This window comes from Nomascus leucogenys, chromosome 19 (assembly GCF_006542625.1).
Source record: "Nomascus leucogenys isolate Asia chromosome 19, Asia_NLE_v1, whole genome shotgun sequence".
In the NCBI taxonomy this organism is placed as follows: Eukaryota; Metazoa; Chordata; class Mammalia; order Primates; family Hylobatidae; genus Nomascus; species Nomascus leucogenys.
The window spans coordinates 32,893,141-32,920,474 of NC_044399.1; the positions used below are offsets into that span (position 1 = coordinate 32,893,141).

General features: G+C 53.5%; 1 protein-coding gene across 2 annotated transcripts in view; it reads right to left on the reverse strand.

Annotated features, from left to right (window-relative positions):
• The window catches only part of LASP1 (LIM and SH3 protein 1), a 52,485-nt gene that overhangs the window by 18,836 nt on the left and 6,315 nt on the right, over window positions 1-27,334 (reverse strand). The window contains exons 2-4 of one of the 2 annotated variants that reach the window (XM_030799485.1): window positions 25,311-25,405; window positions 12,789-12,873; window positions 4,894-5,001 (exon numbers count right to left, since the gene is read on the reverse strand). In XM_030799485.1, the coding sequence (XP_030655345.1) occupies window positions 4,894-5,001; window positions 12,789-12,873; window positions 25,311-25,405 (288 nt within the window). Of the gene's footprint in view, window positions 1-4,893; window positions 5,002-12,788; window positions 12,874-25,310; window positions 25,406-27,334 lie in introns of those variants that run through there. The other variant, XM_030799486.1, reaches the window with a different exon arrangement.

Sequence of the window (27,334 nt, forward strand, 5' to 3'; positions counted from 1 at the left end):
TTGAGACCAGCTGGGCCAGTATGGCAAAACCCTTTGTCTACTAAAAATACAAAAATTAGCCAGGCATGGTGGCATATGCCTGTAGTCCTAGCTACTCAGGAGGCTGAGGCAGAAGAATCTTTTCAACCCAGGAGGCAGAGGTTGCAGTGAGCCGAGATCACGCCACTGCACTCCGGCCTGGGGGACAGAGCAAGGCTCCGTCTCAAAAAAATAAATAAATAAAAATAAAAATAAATAAATAAAATAACGGAGTCATTTGGTACTAATCTGGGAAGCAAAGCAACAAGCTACATACAGGAACAGGAATGCTATTTTGGATACAAAACAAAAGGTGTGGCTCTAAACACCCTGTTTCCCAAAACACTTCAGGAGGTTGGGACAACTTAGCAATGGTTTTATGCGTGGTTTAAAGCTCCCCTGGGCCAGGCGCAGTGGCTCATGCCTGTAGTCCCAGAACTTTGGGAGGCCGAGGTGGGCGGATTGCTTGAGTCCAGGAGTTTAAGACAACACAGCGAGACCCTGTCTGTAATAAAAAAAAAAAAAAGGCCGGGCGGTGGCTCATGCTTGTAATCCCAGCACTTTGGGAGGGCGAGGCAGGCGGATCACGAGGTCAGGAGATCAAGACCACGGTGAAACCCCGTCTCTACTAAAAGTACAAAAAAATTAGCCGGGCGTGGTGGCAGGCGCCTGTAGTCCCAGCTACTCGGAGAGGCTGAGGCAGGAGAATGGCGTGAACCCGGGAGGCGGAGCTTGCAGTGAGCCGAGATTGCGCCACTGCACTCCAGCCTGGGCGACAGAGCGAGACTCCGTCTCAAAAAAAAAAAAAAGCTCCCCTGGGAGGCCAGGTGAGGTGGCTCACCCCTATAATCCCAGCACTTTGGGAGGCTGAGGTGGGAGGATAACTTGAATCTAGGAGTTTGAGACCAGCCTGGGCAACATAGCAAGATAGTGTCTCTGCAAAAAAAAGAAAAATTAGCTGGGCATGGTGGTGCACACCTGTGGTCCCAGTTACTCGGAGGCTGCGGTGGGAGGATAGCTTGAGCCCAGAAGGTTGAGGCTGCACTGAGCCATGAACACACCACTGCACTCCAGCCCGGATGATGGAGCAAAACCCTGTCTCAAAAATAAAAATAGGCTGGGCTCGGTGTCTCACGCCTGTAATCTCAGCACTTTGGGAGGCCGAGGCAGACGGATCACGAGGTCAGGAGATCAGGACCATCCTGGCTAACACGGTGAAACCCCGTCTCTACTAAAAATACAAAAAAAATTAGCCGGGCGTGGTGGCGGGCGCCTGTAGTCCCAGCTACTTGGGAGGCTGAGGCAGGAGAACGGCGTGAACCCGGGAGGCGGAGCTTGCAGTGAGCCGAGATCGCACCACTGCATTCCAGCCTGTGCGACAGACCGAGACTCCGTCTCAAAAAAAAATAAAAATAAAAATAAAGCTCCCCTGGGGTTCTGAGGTACAGCCTGATCTGGCACCCTCTGACTTAGGGGTTGGTGAAGCTTTTTCAGACTTTTAGGTGGTGGCTCTCAAATTTCAGAGAGCACCACAGAAACCCAGGGAATGTGTTTAACGTGCTGATTCCTGGGCCCCACTCCCAGAGACGCTGATTCTGGCATCCAGGGGAGAAGGCCTGTGCGTCTGCATTTTCAGTCAATCCTACAGGTGACTGGGCTACAGCTGTCTGGAGGCCCATATCCGACAGACTGTAATTGCTTTCATTAAAACCAAGAGTCTCCAGGCTTTGCAGTCACACTCTACAGGTCTCTGCTAAAGCTGCAAAAGCAGCTAGCAGGTCGGAGTGGATCCCTTCCCCCAGCTCCTGCAGAGGACCATCAGCTCACTGCAGCGCAAGAAGGGTAAAAGATGGTTATCTCCTGAGGTGCGATGGCTTGGCCAGGGTGGTGAGTTTTGTCACTAGGATATTAACACCTCTAATAACTGGGGGAAGGAAGAGGAGGAGGTGGCTTAGGCTGAGTGTGGAGTGTTTTGGAAGCCTTCCAGAAAGGGAAGCAGGGATGACTGGGCTTGTCTCCCCTCCTCCAAAACCCATAGGGTGAAGCAGTGAGTGAACAGCCAGGGAGCTGGGGTTGCAGATTGGGAGCAGTGTCACTGATGAAAGACTAGGGCCTCTACACGAAAAGCCTCAGGGGCTGAAGAGCCAACATTCCAGTTCTGTGAACCATTCCAGGTATTCCCCATAATCTAAGACCATCTTCCCTCTCCCCCACTTTCAAGTGGAGAGCTCTGAGACACAGACCTAAGGGTCTTACCCTTTGGAGGGTCTGAGCCAAAGGGAAGCTCCAGGGTGTGAGGCCAGGCCCTGACATATAAAGAGTCAACTGTGACAGGCCTCCGGAAGTTGGAGGGGAAGGAGGATTAGAGTGCCCGCCCCAGGCATCCCCTGCTAGCCAAAGGGAAGCATGCCATTTCCTCAGGCCACCAATTTCAAACTGCAGGTCAACAATCCAGTTGCAAAACCCATTCACAGTAAGTCTGCAAAAAGAAGCATCTTTTTGTTTGTTTCGGTTTGTTTTTTTTTTTTGAGATGGAGTCTCGCTCTGTCGCCTTGCTGGAGTGCAGTGGCCCGATCTCAACTCACTGCAACCTCCGCCTCCTGAGTTCAAGCGATTCTTCTGTCTCAGCCTCCCAAGTAGCTGGGATTACAGGCATGCGCCACCATGCCCAGCTAATTTTTGTAGTTTTAGTAGAGATGGGGTTTCACCATGTTGGCCAGGATGGTCTCGATCTCTTGACCTCATGATCTGCCCACCTCGGCCTCTCAGAGTGCTGGGATTACAGGCGTGAGCCACCGCGCCCGGACCTTTTTTTTTTTTTTTTTTTGGAAACAGGGTCTCACTCGGTTTCCCAGGCTGGAATGCAGTGGTGCAATTACCGCTCACTATAACCTCAAACCTCTGGGCTCAGGTGATCCTCCCACTTCAGCCTCCAGAATAGCTAGGACCACAGGCGTGTGCTATCATGCCTGGCTAGTTTTTGTGTATATATATATATATACGTATATATATGTGTGTATATATATACGTATATACGTATATATACATATATATACGTATATACGTATATATATGTATACATATATACATATATACGTATATATATGTATACATATATACGTATATACGTATATATATGTATACGTATATATATATATATATATATATATTTTTTTTTTTTTTTTTTGTAGAAACAGAGTTTTGCTGTGTTGCCCAGGCTAGTCTCAAACTCCTGGGCTCAAGCAATCCTCCCACCTCAGTCTCCCAAAGTGTTGGGAATACAGTCCTCAAAGGGGCTGTATTATGTGAGGGTGTATAGGGGCCTGCAACCAGCATCTTTAGAAAAGATCTGAATGTGGCCGGGTGCGGTGGCTCACACCTGTAATCTTAGCACTTTGGGAGGCCAAGGCGGGCACATCACCTGAGGTCAGGCGTTCGAGACCAGCCTGGCCAACATGGTGAAACCCTGTCTCTACCAAAAATATAAAAATTAGCCGGGGGTGGTGGTGTGCACCTGTAATCCCAGCTACTCCACTTGGGAGGCTAAGGCAGGAGAATCACTTGAACCCTGGAGGCGGAGCACCACTGCACTCCAGCCTGAGCAACAGAGTGAGACTCTGTCTCCAAAAAAAAAAAAAAAAAAAAAGATCTGAACGCCCTCTAAGTAGGAAGTACTCATTCATGAAAGCTTCCATTCTGTTTTCCCTCTACATAAATGTATGCCTGCTAGATGGGTCAAGACGTACAATGTATATTTTACTGTAGGCTGAAGTCAGAGTTTGAAAGCCACAGTTTCGGGCATGGCTGGTTCTGCTGTCTGTGGGCTGTCTGCGCGTCTGAAATCCACCTGACCCACCACTGCAGCCCACTCTATGCATGGTCCAGCCAAGCTCTTAAAGGAGTGCCCTGCTGAGGTGGCCAGGTGGAGGGTGGGAAGGGATGTGGAGCCCAGGGAGTGGGTGCTGAGGAGACCACCGGAAAGCCAGGCCCCCCCGCAATCTCTATCCCCAGTTCCTCAGCCCAGAGCAACAACGGGCGACTCACTGATCCCTTCCTGTTCCAGACACGAAGACAGCTGCCTGCCTAAACCCTCCCTGGCAGGACCTCCTAGGCCAGGCTGGCTGGGCAGCCCCTGCAGTTCTGTGTGCGGGTCCCCCATGGTTGCTGCTCACCGCAGGGCCCTGCCCCCGGATGCCTAAAGCCACACAGGCTGCTTGCCTGTGGCTCTGCCAAGCAGGAAACTGAGGCCTGTTCTCTGGCCACAGGTGCCATTGAGGGCACATGATGCTGGGGACAGTTGATCCCCTGCCCACTCTCCATGCCCACCCCTGCCACAGCCAGATGCCACTGACCATCAGGGAGGCGGGGGGTGTGAGCCAGGGGGTGCAGGGCTGGCAGGCGAAGCTGGCTGGGGTTTTTACACAGGAAGGAAGAGAAGGCTGATGTGGGGGAGGAGGCCAAGGAAGGGCGGAAATGACTGCAATGTCAGCACCCAGGCGCAGACCAGGGGAGGCCAGGCGCTCCCGCCCCCCAGTTTTGACCTTTGTGCTAAGATGAGACGTGTAGTCTGCACTGATACCCACGATATCCAGAAAAAAGAACAACAGTCAGAGAGAGTGGGGGCTGATTTAGCACATAGGCCCCCACACACTCCCACAGAATACAGTCCCTTCAAGAAGAAAATGCTATGCGGGCTGGTCTGGGGGTACAGAGAGAAGAGGCATCCCCAAGCTCTTCCCCAGGCCCACCATGGAGGGCAGGGGCAGTGGAGGCACTGGCCTCATTCACATCTGCCAGGCTCACGTCTGCCAGGCTGGCAGGGAGGGGACCAAACAGAGGGTAGCAGGGATGCTGCAGGGCGGGGCAGGAGCTCACGTTACTGATCTGGTCCTGGGTCTTCTTGATTCTCTGGAGCTCGGGCGTGTCTGCCACCACGCTGAAGCCTTTGCCCTTGTTCTTCTCAAACTCCTCCTTGTAGCGCACCTGCAGGAGGGGAAGAAGAGGGATTGGAGTCAGGCCAGGAGCCAAAAGGGCCTCGGCTTGGGGCCCCTCTGAGGCAGCAACCAGTCAGGAGACGGGGACAGGGAGTCAGGAGAAAGACCCTGACCAGAAGTCCCCAACTCAAAGCAGAAGCCTCAGCCAAAAGGTGTTAAGACTCGTAATAATAAGCCACTACCAAGTCTTCAGTGCGCAGTGAATGGCGGGCACAGAGCCCAGGGCCTTACATGAACCATCTCATTTAGATCCCACCATACATATAGCCACGCAATTAACAGCTCCAATTTACGGATCAGGAAACGGAGCCACAGAAAGGCAAAGTCTCCTGCCCAAGGTCACACAGCTTAGCGGTCAATGTCCGGCACTACCAGAGTGCAAACCCTCATCTGCCTGACCCTTCACTCCCCGCCCATCCTGTCTGGAAGCTTATAGGAAAAAGGTTCTTTCCAGAGCTCCCAGGGTGGCCCCAGCCCTCATGTTAGCCAGGATGTGGCCCTGCCCACTACGCCTGGGGGAGCTTTTCAGCAACCAGCTGAGTGAGGGCTGTGCCAAAGGACAGAGTTGGTGCCCAGAAAAGAGGGTGGTGAGACAGCCCCAGGGAAGGCTCCATCAATGCGCCTTTGACAGGCCCCACGGATTCTGGGAGCCTGCCGGGCTGGCTTCAGAGGCCACGGCCATAGGAGGGGAGGAAAGCAGCGGGGGTCAGACAGCATCTCAGCAGGTCTCCAAGCTCCAGGGAAGAACCCTTCCACCCCACCACAATACTAGAGGGACTCAAGTCAGACATCAGAAAGGACTTCCCTGGCACGAAAGAATTGAAATATGAGGAACAGCTTGTCCTCCCCTGGGGGTTTTGAAGAACAGAATGAGGCTGAGAAAACTCATAGAACAGGAAACTATTCCTTGGCTTCCAGAGACTTCACTGTCCACCTCATCAGCCATCTGTTCCAGACCCCACCAGCTGCTTGGATTTCCTCCACGGGGGATGCACTGTCCTGGACACAGGTCAGCCCAGGACACAAACCCAGGCAGTTCCCTGGCAGGGAATCATCCGGCAGCAGCACCGAGCTGTGCTTGGACTGGAGCGACTGCGCAAGCGCACGCAGCCACGGCCACACCTGTCAGGTCCTCTGCACATGCCCATGGGGGTCAGAGTCCTTGTTTGTCTCCTGCAGCCCCAGTCACTCATCCATGTGGTTCCCTCTCCTTCTCTGTTCTGATCCAGACAAGAAGGGCTTGGATGTGCTGGTCCCCCATCAGATCAGAAGTGAATGCAGTGGATAGAGGCACCAACCCACCCCAAGAGTCCAGAACCTGCCTAGCACCAGCTCTTCCAGGAAGCCCTGGGCCAGCACGGTGACTCTTGGTGGGAGGCCCTTTGGGAAGCAGGCATTGGGGAAGGTAGGGCACTCAGAGACAGAGAAATGTAGCTCCAGATACAGAAGCCCTGCACCTCAAGCCCCTGGCCTCGGTTTCCTCATCTGTAAAAGAGTTGTGACAGAAATCAGGTATGATATGGGGAGGGGGCTTCTTATCACCAAGTATGGGCACAAAGCCAGGCGGAGCTGGCACTAACACAGTCTCAGTCTCCCACTTCTGAGTGATCTTGGGCCAACGACTTCACATCTCAAGACTCAGGTCCCACATCCGTAAAATGGGGACCGTAACGCCAGCCACTCCAACCCATGATGCAGACAGTGGCTCTAAAGCAGCAGCGCATTGTGGAGGGCCAGTGTGAAAGTGCTCTGTCAGCGATGAAGTGCTGAACGAGTGCCAGTCCCCCACTCTGTCCCCTGCTTCCTGGCTTTGCAAGGGTCAGGCCCCTAATCCAGGGGAATAATCGCCATGGCGACGCTGCAATGACATCAGCAGGTTCCCAGGCTCGGAAACTGCTTCTGCCTCCCCCTCCCTGTTGGGGAAGGATCATTCATTTCACTGCTAACATAGGAGGCCCACAGAGGGTAGGGCTGAGGGGTAGGGGCTGAGAAGGGAGGGAGCCTGGGATCCGCACCACCTTGCTGTGTGTTTCTAAGCAAGTCAGTTCCCCTCTCTGGATACCCTGAAGGGAGCTGACTAGCTGATCTCTAAAATCCCTCCCATTTGGAGTCTGTGACCATTTTTAAGCACCTTCAGACCCTGACTGTGGAGAATCAAGATGGGGAAGGCTCTTTGAAAGGTCTTTGGGGGTGGCAGAAGTGAAGGGTGGCGGGCCAGGGGTGTAGGGAGGGCCCAGCCCAGAGCCCCTCCTTCAGGGCTCCCTTCTTGCCCTGGCAGGAGTGCTTGCCCCTGTTGTCTAGGATGGCTCACCAGGGTGCTGTGGGGGTCCCTGTGGAGGAAGGGACCTGCCCAAGGTCACAACCCAGTTGTCACTCAGACCAGGATGCAACTCAGCGCTTCGACCAGAGGACCCCACTCCTGGGAGATGCCTGGGCTCCCAGAGGACCCCACTCCTGGGAGATGCCTGGGCTCCCATTTTGGAAACTCTGGTGTCAGGGCCAGGACTGACTGACACCTGAGGCTCCTGACACCCAAACAACCACCATCTATGAAACTCTAATTTTTCTGTCAGTTCTTAGTTGTTCTCCCTGGATCTATCTTGCTTCTCATCCCAGCAGATAGGAGGTGCAGATCAGTGTTTGTTAGATGATGAATGAATTGAATGCAGATAACATAATCTCCAAACAAAGCAGCATAATTGGGAAAACAACTGCCTTGATGACCCAATATAATAAGAAGGATCATTACTTAAAAACAAAAATTATGCCAGGCACGGTGGCTCACGCCTGTAATCCCACCACTTTGGGAGGCAGAGGCGGGTGGATCACCTGAGGTCAGGAGTTCATGACCAGCCTGACCAACATGGTGAAACCCCATCTCTACTAAAAAAAATACAAAAAAAGTTAGCCAGGCATGGTGGGCATAATCCCAGCTACTCGGGATGCTGAGGCAGGAGAATTCCTTGAACCGGGGAGCCGGAGGTTGCAGTGAGCTGAGATGGTGCCACTGTACTCCAGGCTGGGCGACAGAGTGAAACTCCGTCTAAAAAAAACACAAAAATTAGGCTGGACTTAAAAACAAAATGGCTCATGTCTGTAATCCCAGGAGTCTAGGAGGCCAAGGCAGATGGATCACTCGAGCCTGGGAGTTCGAGACCAGCCTGGGAACATAGTACCCCAACTCTATTTAAAAAAAAAAAAATTAATAAAAATCTCTAAAAAAAATACAAAATTTATTGAGCAAAATACAATTTCCACTATTATGTGCCTACTATGTGTTGGGCCAACATACTTTGTAACCCATCCCCTTCTAACAAAAAAGAAACACTAGTTTTTAAAATTTAGGCAGGGCGCGGTGGCTGACACCTGTAATCCCGGCACTTTGGGAGGTTGAGGTGGGCAGATCACTTGAGGTCAGGAGTTTGAAACCAGCCTGGGCAACATGGCGAAACCCCGTCTCTACTAAAAATACAAAAACTAGCCAAGCGTGGTGATGCACGCCTGTAGTCCCAGCTATTCAGGAGGTGGAGGCGAGAAAATCACTTGAGTCTGGGAAATCAAGGCTGCAATGAGCCAAGATCGTGCCACTGCATTCCAGCCTGGGTGACAGAGAGACCCTGTCTCAAAAAAATAAAAATTAAAAAATAAAAAATTAGACACACACAGATGGAGAGGAGAGCTGATGGGAAGGGCCGGGGCTGGAAGTCATGGTCAAAAGGTGGCTGTGTGTATTTCCCAGCTTCTTCATGTCCAAGTTCCATTTCCTCTCCTTTCCGGGAGAACAGTAATAGCAAACACTGAATGCTGACTCCACTCCAGGAATCTTTAAATGCTTAACATATCCTCCTATCTCACACCACCCTCTGGAGAGAGGTAATCCACATCATTCAGACGAAGGCACTGTGCACAGAGGTTAAGCAACTTGCCCAAGGTCACACAGCTGGTGGCAGCAGATGTGAGATTCAATCTCAGGCTAGCTGGTTTGGGTAAGAGTGATACTCTACCACCAGTGCTGCTCACAATATCCAAGGAGGATAGAAACCCCCCTGTAATTTCCCACGACCCCATCAAGGTGAGTTGATGAAGGAAAAAATGGAATAACAGTCTCCTGGCACTTGGCACGTCTGCCTGGGCTCAGTCCCACCCCAAAGCCACTGCCTCTGCTCAGCCTGGGGTTGGGGTGGGAGCAGCAAGTGAGAAGGGGGGCTGGAGGCCCAGCTGCCAGCCCCCTGCCTCAGCCAGGCCTGGGCAGGACCACCCAGAGGGTCATTTCTGGACAGTTCTGTGGTTACCTCCTCCACAGGGGAGGCTCCAGGTGTCCCAGACACCCAAAGTGCCACTTTGGAGACCAATATAGAGATGGGAAAATAAATAAAGCTGAAATAGCCTGGGCAGCTTCCCAGAGACAGGGAAGGGCAAGGCAGGCCCAGAATGGGCATGGAGAGAAGCCAGCTGACCCTGTGGGGTGAAGCTGGGTGAGCAGAAGAGGCTCCCACTTCCCTTCCTGCCAGCCGCAGGCAGCTCTCGCCAGCTCTGCCCCAACGGCAGCCACAGGAAGCAGAACCTGTCACTGCTCCAGCCTGGCCGGCTCAGCCCTTCCAAGCCTCAAAGCATCAGACCCAGCCCCCAGCTTGAGGCAACTGGGTTTGCTGTCCTCATTTTACTGGTGAGGAAGCAAAGCTATGAGAGGAAAGACAGTCTGAGGCCAGTCTCAGACCACACAGCTGGTGGGCGGTGGGGAGACAGAACAGGCCTGCAAAGAGGGCAGTACCCTTTCCTCCCCTGCCTATCCTGCCTTCAGTCCCCACCCCCAAGGACTCCCACCTCAGGGGAATAGAGCCGTGCCCTTAGTGCAAAGCCCGACCCTAATGTTGCACCCCTCAGAGCATACAAACAGGGTCGGTACACTCCTGCCCATGGGCCCATCTCTAAGCTTCTTAAAGTGGGGCCAAAAGTCCTTATCAGAATCACAGGGGAGTCAAAATGCAGATTCTTGGGCCTCACCCAGAGCTGCCAAGCAGAAGTCCCTTGGGTGGGGCCTAGGAATCTGTATTCCAACAAGCCCATCCTACTTGCTGCTGACTGGCGCATCCTGCAGGGTGGGAGCACAGGGCGGGTGCCTGTGCTGTCAGCACTGTTCAGAGCCAACGGGCTCCAGGGCCAGGTCATGGGGCTTGATGTCTGCCTCTGTCCCTGGGCTCTGCACAAGCAGGGCAGCCTCTGTAAACCTAAGTGTCCCTATCTGTATGATGGGGATAATAAGAGCCCCTCTTTCATCAGGTGGCTGTAAGGATTAAACAAAGTCAGGCATACACACACACACACACACACACGGACACGGTCTGGCCCTCAGTGAGACCCTAATGAAGAGTGACCGCCATTGTCATCTCCCAAGAGGCCCCCCGGGAACCCAGCAGGCCATGACTCTGGGAAGCAGGGGGCACAGGCCGGGGACAGGAGCCCCCAAACCCAGAGTGTGGTGCCGGCTTCCCCTGTGGGGGGCAGAAGCAGCCCCTGCCAACAGCATGCCCTGCCCACTTGCTGCCCATCCTGGGCAGGGGGAACAAGGTGGAGGTGCTTCCTCCTCAAACTCCACCCCTCAGGGATAGGATGCCGGGGCAAAAAGAGCTGCAGCCATGCTTTTGTGGAACTGACAAAGGCTGAGAGGTTTGAATTTCTCCCCTGAGAAGGGTGTGTGTGTGTGTGTGTGTGTGTGTCCAAAGACCTGCCATCTGCTCCCAGCACCTCTTCTCCCAGGTCCTTCTAAGCCCCTCCACCTCTGGCCACCACGGCCCTTCCACAGGGCACGGAATCAAAGGCAGGAGTCAGGGCCTGGCTAGAATCTGTAAAATCTGGCCAGGCAGGCTGTGGTGTTCCCTGCTTCCCAGTAACTTCAGCTTCTGTGCCGCAGGTGGGTGGGTGGCAGGTGTGAGCTGCTGCTCCCCTCCTCTGTGAGCCTCAGGCCCTAACAGGGCTGTGCAGCGTCAAGGGCCCCAGACTTGGGAGTGACAAGACCAGAGCCCAAATCCTGGATCCGCACTCACTCACTCAGTTCCCCTATCTGTAAAACAGAGACAGTGGGTCTTTTACCTTCCCCCAGAACCCAGTCAAGGATAAACAGGGGAACTAACTAAAGGCACTTGCTAAACTACACAATTTCTTTCTTTTCCTTTTTTTAGAGACAGGATCTCACCCCATCACCCAGGCTGGAGTGTGTGTAGTGGTGCAATCATGGCTCACTGCAGCCTCCAACTCCTCAGCTCAAGTGATCCTCCCACCTCGAACTCCCAAGCAGCTATGACCACAGGTGCACACCACCATCTCTGCTAGTTTTTGTTTTGTTTTTTTTAGGGACCAGGTATTGGTATGTTGCCCCAGCTGGTCTCGAACTCCTGGGCTCAAGTGATCCTCTCACCTTGGCCTCCCAGAGCACAGGGATTACAGGCGTGAGCCATGGCCCCCAGCCCTAAACTACAAAACTTCTCAACAGCATGAGGAACTATCATGTTTATTATTAAGGTAGAGACTGTTTCTTAGGGAGTGGATAGTCCCTGGGTTAGACAAACCTACATTCAAAGCTGCCAGTGTCTATTTCTTCTTCTCTGAAGTGAGGTGACCCTACAGCTGCACAGGGCTGGGTGAGGATTAAACGAGCTCACACGCCCAGAGCACTGAGCCCTCCATCGTCAGCTGTGAATATTATTATTGGCTCTCCTACCACCCGCAGGACCTCAGCCAGTCCCTCAATGTCGCTGGGCCTCAGTCGCCTCATCTGTAACAATGGGGAAGATGGCACCTTCCTCACGGGACTGTTGGGAGGATTCCGGGAGAGGGTACATGGAAAGCCTGACAAAGGGCAGGGTCAGTTCTCCCTGATGGACCCAGGCAGTCACATCAAGATCAGGCAGCAGGAGTCCCCTCCGGAGGAACTGGGAGTAACCCCCTCTCTGTGGCCCAGGTGGAACCTCTGCAGTCTTCTCCTGATCCTGAGTGGGTCCTGGGTGCGCTGCCCACGTGGTAAATTCCCCTACATCCTTTCATCGGCTGAAGCCCCCGCCCCCGCCCCACCCCACCCCACCCCACCTCGTCACTGGCCAGGTTTGTCCCAGGAGCCCTCGCACCCCCAGGCAGAGTGGGTCAGCTGTTCTGTTCTCAGGACTCCAGACCCTTTGCTTATTCCTCCGTGTCCCCTAAAGACCAAGTTCTCCCTCGGCCTGGAACCCGTCCTCCCCTCCTACAGGGGCACACACCTCCCACTCAGCAGTGTTCTGGAAAGTCAAGCCAAAGGAGACAGAGGTGGAACAGCCCCCCATCCCATGCCCCCATGGCAGGGCCCCCTTCATACCTTGCCCTCCAGTGGGTGGAGAAGGTTTGGACTTGGCTATAGAGGGTTGGCTGCCCAGCCTCAGACTGGCATGACCCGGAGGGGCAAATTCCCTGGTCCTCCCCAAACCCCTCCTTTGTGGGTGAGTGTGAATGGGGAAGAGAGAGGGGAGAGTGGCTTCCTGGAGGAGGTGGGCTTTAGGGAGCCCCAGAGTGGGCTCAAATAGACACCCACACCTCTCCAACCCCCTCTAGGTAGGAAGTGGGGGAACACTCTACCCTGCTCCTTTGATAAAGTCAGGGGTGGGGTCAAGAGTCAAGGCAATGCTAGGATTTCAGCACCTTGGCCTTGCAGAGTAACCGCAGGGGAAGGTGCTCTTGCCAAATGCCGACCTTACAACATCCCTCCCCAGCATCCCTCCCTGCCAGGCCTGGCACCGCCCAGCCCCTCACCTGACTCTGGAGCTCACTCTGTTGCTTGAGGCGAAGGTTTTCCGGGGTGTCGGCCACCATGGTGAAGGACTGCTTGGGGTAGTGTCTGCAGGACAGAAAAAACAGAGTGGGGGTAACTCTGGGAGAGGGGCAGGAGCCTCTGGGCTTCTCACAGAGCATGCTCTCCTGGGAACTTCGTCCTATGCCTGGGCACCCCCTGGCCCGGCCCCACAGGAGGACCTCAGTGTCCGCCACCAAGGCTGAGGGGAAACGAGCATTTCTCAGACTCAGCTGGGACTGGCTGACCTGGGAAGACACAACAGGCGTCAGTGAGACACAGCAGGCAAAGAGAACTGTCCTGAGCGAAAGGATGGCCACTGAGCCACTCTCTGAGGGTTGAAGGTTACCCTTGTTTGGGGAGAATCCATGCCTTGTGCCTACCACACATGGAGGTTGAGGCAACTGGGCCTGGCTGGGGGAAGATGGGCACAGGTGAGTCAGGACTAAGCTTTCAGCTAAGACCAGAAGTGGAGACCAACCATGCAGAGGAGAGCAAAGGGGAGACAGAAAAACAAAGGGACACGCATATCCAGGGGGACTTCCTGGAGGAAGTGGTGAGAGAGAAACCACACAGTTAAAATGGTATTTCAAAGGGTTAACAAGGTCCAGCCTAATTGGAGGGTAGGTGGGAAGGCCAGCTTGAGGACAAAAAAGGAGGTCACCTGAGGGTGACAGGTAAAATACAGGTTGAGTATCCCTTATTGCAAATGCTCAGGACCAGGTGTGTTTCAGATTTTGGATTTTTTCTCAGATTTTGGAACATTTGAATACCCATACTGAGACATCTTGGGGATGGGACCATTTCCTATATACCTCATACACATGGCCTAAAGGTAATTTTATATAACATTTTAAATAATTTTGTGCATGAAACAAAATTATTGACTGCTTTTTGACCTATGACCTATCACATCAGGCCAGGTGTGAAATTTTCCCTTGTGGCATCACATCGGCACTCAAAGCTTTGCATCTTGGAGCTCTTCAGACTCTGGATTTTTGGATTAGGGCTGCTCAATCTGTAGTAACAACAGTGAATTAGGCCGGGCACAGTGGCTCACGCCTGTAATCCCAGCACTTTGGGGGGCCGAGGCGGGCAGATCACGAGGTCAGGAGTTCAAGACTAGCCTGGTCAATACGCTGAAACCCCGGTCTCTACTAAAAATACAAAAATTAGCTGGGTGTCATGGCGTGTGCCTATAGTCCCAGCTACTCGGGAGGCTGAGGCAGGAGAATCACTTGAACTCAGGAGGCAGAGGTTGTACTGAGCCAAGATCCTGCCACTGCACTCCAGCCTAGGTGACAGAGCCAGACTACGTCTCAAGAAGAAAAAACAAAACAAAACAAAAAACCAAACGGTGAATGTGCTAAGGGCTTACGTGCCCTAGTTCACCGAATTCTCACAGCCACCTGTGTGACTGGTACTCAGTGTACCCCTTTGACAGATGGGAGAACTGAGGCCAGAGAGGTTAAACAACACGGCCAAGGCACACAGGGATCCAGATTTGCGCCCAGACGATCTCTTCAGTTCATGCTGAACTTAGCCACCAATTTCCAGGCCCAGCACAGCCTGGTCCCCAGCAAGAGGGCCTGGCTTGGAGGCAGCCAAAGCCAGGGCAACCCTCAGAGCCTGCAGAGACCTCCAGAAGACTCTGGTCCAACTCCCTTGTTTCAGAGGAGGAAACGGTGTGCTGGCACCAGGCTCTTCTCCCTTAGCAGTCTTCATAATTAACTTATTTATCATATCAATGTATTGTCTTCTCTCTCCACTACTTCTCTATGAGGGGAGAGATTTTGGGGTCTCTTTTGTTCATTGATTTATCTCAAGCTCCTAGAATAGTAGGCGGTGCTCAGTAAACATTTGCTGAATAAACAAATGTCAGGCTGGGCATGGTGGCTCACGCCTATAATCCCAACACTTTGGGAGGTCAAAGCAGGTGGATCACTTGAGGCCAGGAGTTCGAGACCAGCCTGGCTAACATGGCAAAATCATGTTTCTATTAAAAATACAAAAATTAGCCAGGCACCGTGGCGCATAGCTGTAATCCCAGCTACTCAGGAGGCTGAGGCAGGAGAATTGCTTGAACCTGGGAGGCGGAGGTTGCAGTGAGCCAAGATCCGCCACTGCACTCTAGTCTGGGCGAGAGCAAGACTCTATCTTCAAAAAAAAAAAAAAAAAAGTCACACCAGGAATTGAAGCTGGTGCAGGACTAGAACTCAGCCCTTCTCCATCCCTCTCTCATCACAAGGTCCCTAGCAAACCAGCTGCAGCTCTGAGCCATGTGGTTTGTGTGTATGTGCTGGTATGAGAAATGTCTGGGGGTCTGCATGGGCCCCAATTACTTCAGGGACTGGTGGGTGGCTTCTCCAAGCCAGAGCCCGTCAGGCCATTTTTAGCCCTGGGTGACCACAGCCCACCACAGCTGTGACCCCTGCAGATCCCTGACTCACAGGCCACACCCAGGTAAGCCATAGATGGCCTCCTGGGACCTCTTCCTAGGCACCTTCCACCCAAAACTGACACACCCAAGAGCTAGGAATGAGCTGCCCCTCTGCTCGGCATGTTCTCCTGCCGCCCACATGGCCGTGCATCAGAGCTACCTGTAAACAGGTGACCTCCCCTGAGGCCACCACTTGTGAAGGGCAGGGCTCAGGATTTGGAGATCTCAATCAAGGGAGCATAACTTGAAAGGGCCCAGCGCAGGGCTCTGGCCCTGCCACTGACTTACTGGGTGACCTTGGCAAATCCTTTTTCCCTGTCCCGGATCCAGATGATCCTAGCGGTGCCCGTCCCCCGCCCTCACCTGGGTCCTGGCCACCCAGGTCAGCCCAGACTCGCAGTTCCTCCAGCAGAGGAAGGGAAGATGAGGAAAGGCAAACACAGGTGTCCACAGCTGGCAACAGACATGGCCTGTGATGAACACGTGGCCAAGTCTGGGGTCCAGTCCGCATGCAGCCAGGGCCACCCACAGCTGAGGGGCTCCCTTCAAAGTTCCTGTACACTTCCAGGGCAAGGGACGATCAACCACGAGTCTGTTCCTAGAGACCAGAAAGGGAAGATCTCCAGCAGGGCTGGCAGGCCCTGAGGCCCTAAGAGGGAGCACTTCGGAGACGAGACGACCCTCCCCTCTACATCAGAGCCATTCTGCAGACTGTATGGGCAGGGGCTGTGGCGACGAGAGCACATGGAAGTAGAGGCACATGTGGCAGGAGCAGGGTGGGGGAGAGGAGACCTCCGGGCAGCTCTGGCCCAGCACTCGAAGACTCAATTCTGAGAAGATGAGGCTGGTTAGCATTTGGTGGGGAGGGGTAGAGGCAAGCAGGGCAAACGCATCCTCCAGACCCGGTCTGCAAAACCCTGGGGTTTCTCATTTGCCAGAATGCACAGGGTCAAAACAGGCCAGGCTGGGTACAGTGGCTCACGCCTGTAATCTCAGCACTTTGGGAGGCCGAGGAGGGCAGATCTCTTGAGCCAGGAGTTTGAGACCAGCCTGAGCTACAAAGCGAGAGCCTGTTTTTATTAAACAAATAAATAAAACAGAGGCCAGCTCCAGTGGCCCAAGGACCACCGGACAGGTGCACCTGACATGCCCCACCCTCTCCACAGTCTGAAGTTCCTACACACACTGCACTGTGCCTCACACACGGTGAATATATAGATGTGCCCTCTGTACCAATGGGCGCCTCCAAGACACCGAGGCAGCAGCTGCGTTGAGGCCATGTCCACACACCCCCTGCACCCCACACTGTGCCCCTCTGCTCACCCTACACCCACCAGAAGGTCTCGGGAGCCCCTCCAACATGCAGCAGGCACCTTGGGTGGGGTTGGCAGGTACTTCATCCTCTTCAGAAGCACCCTTCCCCCCAGTCTCAGCCCCCGACAGCTGGAGTGCTAATCCCATCAGAAGGGAAGTGGGGGTGAGCCAGCCCAGATGTGAGCTCAGCTTAATTTGGCAGGGGTGAGGGAGGATTTTAATCCTGCATCAGAGTAACTAGATTAAAGAGGCACTCCAAAGCCTCCAAGCTCCTTCCCCTGCCCCCTAAGCCCAACTCCAGGCAGAGGAAGGCAGGCAGACAGCTCGGGCTATATTCCTCCTGCTGGGTCAACCCTGTCCCCTCCCCACAGCCCACAGTCCCCAGCCCCCAGCCCTGGCGAGACGACTCTGCCTTTCCCTCTCCCAGCTCACTACGCTTCAGGTTTCCATGGCAACCTCATCTTCAGCTCCAGGCAGGAGAGCAGCAACAGCGAGAATGAGAGTGAGAGAGAGAGAGACACAGAGAGAGAGGTCTACGGGGGTGGGGGAAGAGGCACAGACAGCAAGGGGGTCCCCAACTAAGGAGAAGCCCATGAGGGCAAAGTCAGGAGACTGTGTTTAGGTGAGGACGACAGGTGTCACGGGTTTGTTTCTAGAAGCAAAGGCATGAGAACATCAGCGCTGCACCCCTCCCCCCCCACCAGCATGTCGGGCTTCAAAGAAAGCTCCAACTGATTTGACCTCCCTCCGGAAACAATTTTTGGGAATTCTACCTTTTCCCTTCCTGCCCACCCCATCCATTACCCCCAGATCCCAGCAGGGATGGTTGGAAATGTGTGCATGCCAACATGGGTGCTAAGACAGACCAAGGGCCACCCATCCCAGCTGGTGACCCCGCTGGAACCCAACCCCATGACAGACTGGGCCATGGCGAGGAATGAGGGACAGGGTGATCAGCTGGGTGCAGGGCAGAGTCCAGAGCACAGCTGTCCTTTGTCCCATAGGCCAGCCTGTACCGGCCCCTTGTTAATCATTCCAAGTGGCTGGTGGGCTCTCTGCAGGTGCCCCACCCACCATTCCTCCCTGCTATCAGCTGCTCTGGGGAGTTTGCAGGGAGAGGCGTGTAGGACAGGAAGAGGCGGGGCAGGAACAAGGACTGGACAGGGATAGGGCAGGGCAAACAGGCAGCTATTGGCAGCAGCCTCGTGCTTCAGGACAATTTACAGAGACACAAAGCAACATCTTGGCACACTGAGTCCTGTGCACATTCTCTCTCGAAACCCACCACACAGCTTTGGGCTGGCATTCTCATCGTGCCGTTTTACAGATGAAGAAACTGAGGTCCAGTGTCAAGGACACAGACCTTGTCCAAGGCACTCTCCTCTACACCGCAGCTACCCAGACAGCAAAGGGGAGGCCACATGGACGCCAGCCACCTCCAGCACTCAGTTCTGGGGAAAGATGTGCTTGGCAGGTTGGGTGCAAAACAAAGCACTTCATCCTTCAAACCCATCTCGTTTCCAAGCTCGGCCATTATGAGAGATATTCTGGGGCCTCTCAGCCACACCTACTTAGGAGCTGCCTATCCCTCTGAACTTTTCAAAAGTATATGATACAGGTCGGGCACGTAATCCCAGCACTTTGGGAGGCTGAGGTGGGCGGATCATCTGAGGTCAGGAGTTCAAGACCAGTCTGGCCAACGTGGCATAACCCTGTCTCTACTAAAAATACAAAAATTAGCCGGGCGTGGTGGTGCACGCCTGTAATCCCAGCTACGCAGGAGGCTGAGGCAGGAGAATCCCTTGAACCTAGGAAGCGGAGGTTGTAGTGAGCCGAGATCACACCTCTGCACTTCCACCTGGGAGACAGAGAGAGACCCCATCTCAAAAAAAAAAAACGCCGGACGTGGTGGCTCACGCCGTAATCCTAGCACTTTGGGAGGCTGAGGCAGGCGGATCACTTGAGGTCAGGAGTTCGACACCAGCCTGGACAACATGGCGAAACACCGTCTCTACTAAAAATACAAAAAAATTAGCCAGGCAGGGTAGTGGCCTCCTGTAATCCCCACTAATTGGGAGGCTGAGGCAGGAGAATCGCTTGAACCCAGGAGGCAGAGGTTGCAGTGAGCCGAGATTGCACCATTGCACTCCAGCCTGGGCAACAAGAGCAAAACTCTGTCTCAAAAAATAAAAATTAAAAAAAAAAAAAAAAAAAAAGGATATAATACCGAAGAGGCCCCGTGTCCCAGGAGAGGGGTTATCTGTGAGGACCTCTGGGTGGCCTTCCTGCTTGGTAGGACTACAGGGGCAAGGTTTCCGGGCTCACAGGTGACAGGGACAGCTTGTCGGCCACCAGCCTCACTCTCCAGTCCTGCCATCAGCCACACTCCAGGGTCAGAAGAAGAACAGGATAGCGAACCCGAAAGCCCAGCACCCTTTCTACACAGAGCCTCGCCCCTTCCAGGCTTGGACCTCTTCAAAAACCACAGCTTTGTGTTCAAGGAGGAACAAAAATACATCAACAAAAGCAACAAGGAGCTTTTGGTTTTACCAAAAGGAAAAAAAAAAAAACAGCCCCCACATCCTGCCTCTAGAAAGAGCTGCTGATTCCAAAAGCCCCTGCTGGGAAGGCTGCCCACAGGCGGGAAGGGAGGGCTCCCTGCTAACCCAGTTTCTCACCCGTCCATCCCCTCAGGCCTAAGGGGCTGAAGTGGTGGCGATAGGAAGCAACAAGGAGGCATTGTTCAACCAGAGGAAAAAAAAGAGCAGTCAAAAAGATCAAGGCTAGACTTGAGGAAGAACTTACCAGCTGTCAGATTGCACGCAAAATGAAAAGAAGAAAAAAAAAAAAGCCTGCCCCTGTCGGTAATATAAAAGAGAAACAATTCTGCAGGTTGAGTATGGCATGGAAACGCGGGCCTGTTTCCTCGTCTGTAAAACGTAGGTGTTAGGAAGCAAAGTGATCCCTGAGGCTCCAGGAGGCCTGAAGGACAGGGATTTGGGGGTAAGTGAGGTGGGAAGGCTACCTGGAGGCCACATTTAGCTACTCGGGCTGGCCATTTGCACTTGCCCTCCCCCACACTGTCATCCCTAGTCCCAATTTTTCCAGTTAGAGGCAGACAATTTTGGGAAGGAGGGAAAGCCCTAGGCCCCAGTGCAGGGTTTGCCTACTCCTGCCCCACCTATTTTTATTTTCATTTTTACATTTTTTTAGAGACAGAGTGTCCCTCTGTTGCCCAGGCTGGAGTGCAGTGGTGCAATCAGGGCTCACTGCAGCCTCGACCTCCCAGATTCAAGCAATCCTCCTGCCTCAGCCTCCCAAGTAGCTGGAACCACAGGCACACATCACCACACTCGGCTAATTTATTTTATTTTTTGTAGAGATGAGGCTGGTCTTGAACTCCGGGCCTCAAGCGATCCACCCTCCTCAGTCTCCCAAAGTGCTGGGATTACAGGCATAAACCACTGCGCCCAACCCTGCCCCCCCCTTTTAAAAGCAGCTGGGATTAAAGACAGTTTGCTAGAATCCAGAGACACATAAGCACCCAGCCTTGTCTGACACAGGCCACACCCTACTCCCATCTGATGCCTAGGGGAAGGGGCAGAAACATAGTCCCTGGCTCCCCAGAATCAGGGACATCTTTACCCTCCTCAGTCCTTACCCCACAGCTCAAGGAACCCGGAGAATGGACCCCAGATATGTGCAGTCAGAGAAGAGGGGAAAGGTGCAACCAGGTCCCCCAGTTTTCCTTCCGCAGCCCATGCCCACTTCCCACTTGACACCTCACAAGCTGGTTTCCCTGGCTGGCAACCCCACCTCCTGTCAGTAGGGCGCTAAAGAGGAGGGAACAGGCAGTACTCTAGACTATCTGCAGGGAGACAATGATGTAGGTTTATGCTAAGCCTGGGCGTGTGCACTGATCTGCCCCACTTTTGGAAAATCCAGTTTACAAAACAAGTAACAGAGGGCATAAATATCTCTCTCACCAAGAGCAGGCTCACCCCACCCACCCAGAAGCTTCAAGAAAGAATTCGGGGCCAGGCGCGGTGGCTCACACTTGTAATCCCAGCACTTTGGGAGGCCGAGGCGGGTGGATCACGAGGTCAGGAGATCGATACCACGGTGAAACCCCGTCTCTACTAAAAATACAAAAAATTAGCCGGGCGTGGTGGCGGGCGCCTGTAGTCCCAGCTACTCGGAGAGGCTGAGGCAGGAGAATGGCGTGAACCCGGGAGGCGGAGCTTGCAGTGAGCCGAGATTGCGCCACTGCACTCCAGCCTGGGCGACAGAGCGAGACTCCGTCTCAAAAAAAAAAAAAAGAAAGAATTCGGGCCGGGCAGTGGCTCACGCCTATAATCCCAGCACTTTGGGAGGCCGAGGCGGGTGGATCACCTGAGGTCAAGAGTTCCAGATCAGCCTGGCCAACATGGAAAAACCCCATCTCTACTAAAAATACAAAAATTAGCCGGACATGGTGGCGGGTGCCTGTAATCCCAGCTACTTGGGAGGCTGAGGCAGGAGAATCGCTTGAACCTGGGTGGCAGAGGTTGCAGTGAGCGGGAGATCGCGCCACTGCACTCCAGCCTGGGCGACAGACTCCGTCTCAAAAAAAAACAAAAAGAATTCGATTAGCGGTTCTTCCTCCACCGCTGGCTATTGTGCAAAAGGCGGGAGTGCACCCTCAACCTTGCCACAGCACTGGCTGCATGGCTGCAGTCCTGAATGTAGAAACACAAACACAGCCCATTCAGTCCAGCTCCCAAGTCCTCCTCCCCCACCCCAGCACCGGCGTGGGTGTCTGCCTACACACCAGGCATGTGTGTAACTGCACACACGTGGGGGTCCGCCACGCCAGGCGGGCTGGCAGTGAGCTCTGGTCTATGTTCTCTCCCCTGCCTCTCCCCCAAACAAGTCTGATGCAAGGCCAGAAACAGAAGAGACCTTTTCACTGCCTACTTGACAGTCACTCTCTAGAACTTAAATCTGAATCTTGAGAAACCACAGGGAAAGATAGCTTTCTTCTCTCTTGACCAGCCGCCTGCAAGATCCTAGCTCCCCTCAGGCCTCAGAGACTAGCCAGAGACAGGCAGAACATAGAGGCCTTCCCTGCACACCAAACTCACACACTCACTGGGTGGACCCAACTCCCTGGCAAAGTGCCAGAAGAAACCACGTGCCCCTATGGGTCCTGCACTGGGCTTGGCCCAGCGTGGAGCACGTGATGCTTCAGAGAAGGAAGCCAGGCCTGTGGTCCACAAAGCAAGACCAGAACAGAAATGGGAGAAAGCTGTACCCTGGTAAACCCAGGATTCAGGAACCTGAATGTCACTCAAGGATAAGATCAGAGGCAGGAAGAAAACGGGAGGAGGCGGGGCTAAAGCGGGTAGATCACCTGAGGCCAAGAGTATGACAAGACCTCCTCTCTACAAAAAACTTAAAAATTAGCATGGCACCTCATGCTCCCAGCTACTAGGGAGGCTGAGGCAGGAGGATCACTTAAATCCAGGAGGTGGAGGCTGCAGTGAGCCACGATCACGCCACTGCCCTCCAGCCTGGGTGACTGAGCAGGCTGAAGTTTCTTTGGAAACCTTGTCTCCAAAAAAACCAAAGCAAAATAAAAACAAAAAAAGTAAGAAAGCAGGAGGGAATGACAGCAAACACTCGGCCTAGTGTCTGGCACATAGCAAGTGCTCGATAAATCCTCTTTGGTCTAAGGTCCAACATCCCTGGGCAGGAATTTTTTTTTTCTCTTTTGTTTGTTTGTTTGTTTGTTTTGAGATGGAGTCTCGCTCTGTTGCCCAGGCTGGAGTGCACAGGCAATCTTGGCGCACTGCAGCCCTGGCCTCCCAGGTTCAAGCAATTCTCCTGCCTCAGCCTCCTGAGTAGCTGGGATTATAGGTGCCCACCACCACATCTGGCTAATGTTTGTATTTTTAGTAGAGACGAGTTTCCCCATGTTGGCCAGGCTGGTCTAGAACTCCTGACCTTAAGTGATCCACCTGCTTCAGCCTCCCAAAGTGCTGGGATTACAGGCGTGAGCCACTATGCCAGGCTTCCTGGCCAGAATTTTTAACTATGGGGAAACCAAGGCTCAGACAGGTCCAGAGAACACTCCTTGCAAGCGGGCCCCACACCTGGTTCATCCCGGAATCCCCACGGGTAACTTGGCCCAGCGGACACAGGGGAGGGAGAATGCCTGCCTTGGGCGAGGTGCTACTACAGGAAAGTGAAACACAGCTGGGTCACAAATCCCCCAGGTCTGTCTCACTAGGCTCCTTCCCAGGAAACATCCCAACTAGGCCAAAGGTCAATGAGGCATAGCAGAGGCTAGGGCTATAAAAGCTGGAGGAAACATGGAGGGGCCAACCTGCTTCTTTTGGCTGGAGGCCAGGAGGGAGACAGGGGAACCTCTGCCTCTGCAAGTTGGAAGCATCATCCAGAGAAGAAACCTTGATCTTCTGCCTCTCCTGGCTCCCCCAGTCCCTGCAGGAGCCCTCCACCCAACCTTGTGGCAGCTTCCCAGGAAGACAGTAAAAACAGTAAGCTGGAACTTTGGATGAGGCTGATAAAACGCAGAGAAAATAAGGACAAGCCTCTGATTTTTCTCCAGCTCCCAGTGCTCACTGAATTCTAGGCTACTTGAGTCACTGGGCTCCAAGGCTCGGTCAGACTTCTGCATGCTGGGGCGGAGGCTCAGAATCTAGCCTGAGGTTGTCCAGCAACGGAGGGGTTAACTGCCCTGGCTTCTCTGAACCCCACCCCGCTCCCCAATGGAGGGAGGAAGTGGCAGAGAACCAGGGCTTGTGTGAGCCCTTAAGAATTCGAAGAATGTCCCATTTCCCTTGTGGGGGTGGGAGGGGTTGGTAGGGGGAAGAGGAACAGTAGAAATTAATAGAAGAGAAGGGGCAGCTGAAGGAGGGGCCAGGACAGAGCTGCAACCCTTCCTCTACCCAGATAACCTGCCCAGTGCCCTCCTTCTTCCAGAAGGGACAACTTCATGTTGCTTCTTGGGCTTGAGATTTTTATCAGGAATCTGTTTTCCCAGTACCTGGCACAGGTTAGTATGTATTATAGCAGCAGACAGGCAATAAATGTCTGCTGAATGAGCGAGCCCCTAAAAAGATGAAAGAGTGGTCTTAGCCAGGGAATGGGAGGGGGTAAGGAAGCAGGGAAGGTTTGGGGTAAGGTTAGGGGTAAGACTGGAGGTTTAAGCCCCCTTTTTAGACAAGTCCCAAATTTTTTTTCCCAGGTGAACTTCAGCTGCAAAGAGCCTCCTGACTGAGAATTAAAAGAAAAAAAAAAACAAAAAAAAAACTGGACTCAAGTCAGATCCTAAATTCATGTGAACACTGAAATTACCATTACTTGAGTTGGGTGAAATTAAAAAACAAAAAAAAAGTAAAAAAAAATTTAAAATTAAACAAAATCGAATTAAGGCTGCGTGAGGTGGATTATACCTGTAATCCCAGCACTTTGGGAGGCTGAGGCGGGTGCATCACTTGAGGTCAGGAGTTCGAGACCAGCCTGGCCAACACAGTGAAACCCCGGTCTCTACTAAAAAATACAAAAATTAGCTGGGCATGGTAGCGTGCATCTGTAATCCCAGCTACTCAGGAGGCTTAGGTACAAGAATTGTTTGAACCCAGGAGGCGGAGGTTGCAGTGAGCTAAGATCGTGCCACTGCACTCCAACCTGGGTGATGAGTAACACTCTGACTCCAAAAAAAAAAAAAAAAAAGCAAATTAAAAGAAAAAGAAATTATCATTACATCATTACTTATAAGTGACTTGACCTTCCACCAAAGCCTCCACCTCACAGGTGGAGGCAGCTGTGAGGCCCCAATACTGAGTTTGTACTTGCTACTCACAAGGTCAACTGGAAGATGGAAAGTTGCTGTACTTTCTGGGATTGCACGGGACTGGACGGGATGGGATGGGAGGGGAGGGGAGGGGAGGGGAGGGGAGGTGTTCCTCCAGGCTCTGGGATGGGGGACCCCACCTCTATACTCCCTCCCTACCGTCGGCTGCTGCAGGTCCCAGTGCAGAAGGAACAGAGCCCAAGATGACTATATTCAAAAAAACAATCTCCACAGCCTCCCTCACCAGGCAGGGAAGAGATCTATCTGGCCCAGGCAACGCCCTTTATGTACCCCCTGCCCCTTCTCAAAAAATGAACACCAAAAGGGCTGGCATGAGGCTTCCAGAGAGTTTTCTTGAAGGAACCACTGGAGGAAGGAGCCCCCAAAGCCTAGGAAGTACCCAGGTGAGAGAAGGAAACTGTCGATTTTGGGAAGAGAAATAAGGGAAGGTAAACAGAACAAAGCCCCCAACCCCAAATACAACAGACAGGTCACTCATTCTTGAAAGACCACGCGGAAAGCCCCCTTTTGTAGCAGGGGACAGTGGAAAGAAACGTGCTCGCCTTACTGCCCAGAGATGGGGTTAGAGCCTGTCTCTCCCTAGCCATCCCATCTTGAGAGTCTCTTCCCTTCCCTAAGCCCCAGTTTCCTCATCTGTACTTTAAATGCACTTTAAATGGGGGATAAAAGCACTTTAAATGGGGATAAAAAGTGCTTGCTTCATTCAGCTGTTGTGAGGACGAACTGTGATGTTCAAGTAGGGGATGGAAGTGTTCACCAATGTCACCTTTCGGTTATTGGAATGGAAGGAAGAACTCACTCAGGGAGGGAGCCAAGGTGCCGACCCAGCCCCCTGCCCAGAACAGGACTCACGCGTTGCAGTAGGGCTTCTTCTCGTAGCCCTTGTAGTTCTTCATGTTCAGTGTCATCTTGCAGGTCTCGCAATGGAAGCATGCTTTATGCCAGAACTGGGGATGGAGACAGAAAGAGGACATACATCAGATACCAAGACTTCTCAAAAAAGGGGCTCAGGCCCTAGGAAGGGGCACTCAGGAGCTGCTGGGACTGTCCTAGGCCCATGGCTGTGGGGAGAACATGGAATCATCCCAGGTGAGCTGGGGGCATTTCAGGTCACAGGCTTTGGCACTCCCCTCCCCTCTCTCCTTCCTCATCCTCCACCAATGGGCCATTTGAACCCAGGAGGAAGAGAAGGGCAGGCATGAAGGACAGGGGGGAAGAGCCCAGTTATAGCAGCGACAGCAGCCCCCAGGTCAACTCCACCCTCCCCAGGGAACCCCTCCTGCCCAGAGCTGGAGAGGCCTCATTGCTTATGCAAAGCTGCGCTGGGTTGCTAGGGAGCAGCCGCTGAAAATGAAGGAGCAGCTCCTCTGGTGGCACCAAGGCCTCAGAAGAGGAAGGCCCAGCCCCCACACACCCAGGCCCAGAACCCAGGTGCTCCTAGCTCCTGTACCAGGGCCCAGCACACCCGCCAGCCCCACATGAGCCCCAGGTGGTGCTACAGCTCTAATACCTCCCACTTCCTGTGGGATGCCCGGCCAGAGGAGTGGGCTGGGTGTCCCAGGCTCTGTCAACACACCACATCCTCTCTACCCTTCCCTCATCCTCTCCCACCCCAGTGGGAGGGCAGGAGAGGGCCCGGCAGCGGGTCTCCCACTGAGGCACTGAAGGGCTCTACTTCAAAGCCTGGAAGGTGGACACCCCCATAGTGGACATCAAAGCTCTACCCCACTAACTGTATGGCCTTGGGCGGGGCCCTGCACCTCAGAGGAGCCCACTTCCTGGTGTGTAGAATGGATGCAATAACAGCTGGCCCTCCTGGGATTGTCCAGGACTGAGGAGAAATCACCTTCAAAGCCCTCAGCACAGGACTTGGCACCTCTGAGCACTCAGATAGATGTCAGGTGCTGGGCACAGCAGGTGTGAACCTCAGCCAAGGGGGTCAGGGCTCACACTGGAGGTTGTGTGTGTTGGGGTGCAGAGGGGCTTCACTGTGCCAACCACAGCTCCAATCCATTCATGCATGTGAGAATGTGGGACACAGCTGGGCGCGGTGGCTCACGCCTGTAATACCAGCTCTTTGGGAGGCCGAGGCGGGCGGATCACGAGGTCAGGAGATCGAGACCACGGTGAAACCCCGTCTCTACTAAAAATACAAAAAATTAGCTGGCCGTGGTGGCGGGCACCTGTAGTCCCAGCTACTCGGAGAGGCTGAGGCAGGAGAATGGCGTGAACCCGGGAGGCGGAGCTTGCAGTGAGCCGAGATCGCGCCACTGCACTCCAGCCTGGGTGACAGAGCAAGTCTCCGTCTCAAAAAAAAAAAAAAAAAAAAAAAAATTAGCCGGGCCTGGTGGCGGGTGCCTGTAGTCCCAGCTACTTGGGAGGCTGAGGCAGGAGAATGGTGCAAACCCAGGCCACTGCACTCCAGTCTGGGAGACAGAGCAAGACTCTGTCTCAAAAAAAAAAAAAAGAGAATGTGGGACACAGGGCCCATCCAGGATGGCCGACAGAGGGAAGAGAGTGATGACAGAAAGAGAACCGATCTAGGCCAGGAGCGGTGGCTCATGCATGTAATCCCAGCACTTTGGGAGGCTAAGGCAGGCAGATTACCCGAGGTTGGGAGTTCAAGACCAGCCTGGCCAACATGGTAAAACCCCGTATCTACTAAAAATACAAAAAAATTAGCCGGGTGCAGTGACGCGCGCCTGTAATCCCAGCTACTCGGGAGGCTGAGGCAGGAGAATCGCTTGAACCCAAGAGGCGGAGATTGCGGTGAGCCGAGATCATGCCACTGCACTTCAGCCTGGGGTACAGAGTGAGACTTAATCTCAAAAATAAATAAATAAATACATAAATAGGCCGGGTATGGTGGCGCATGC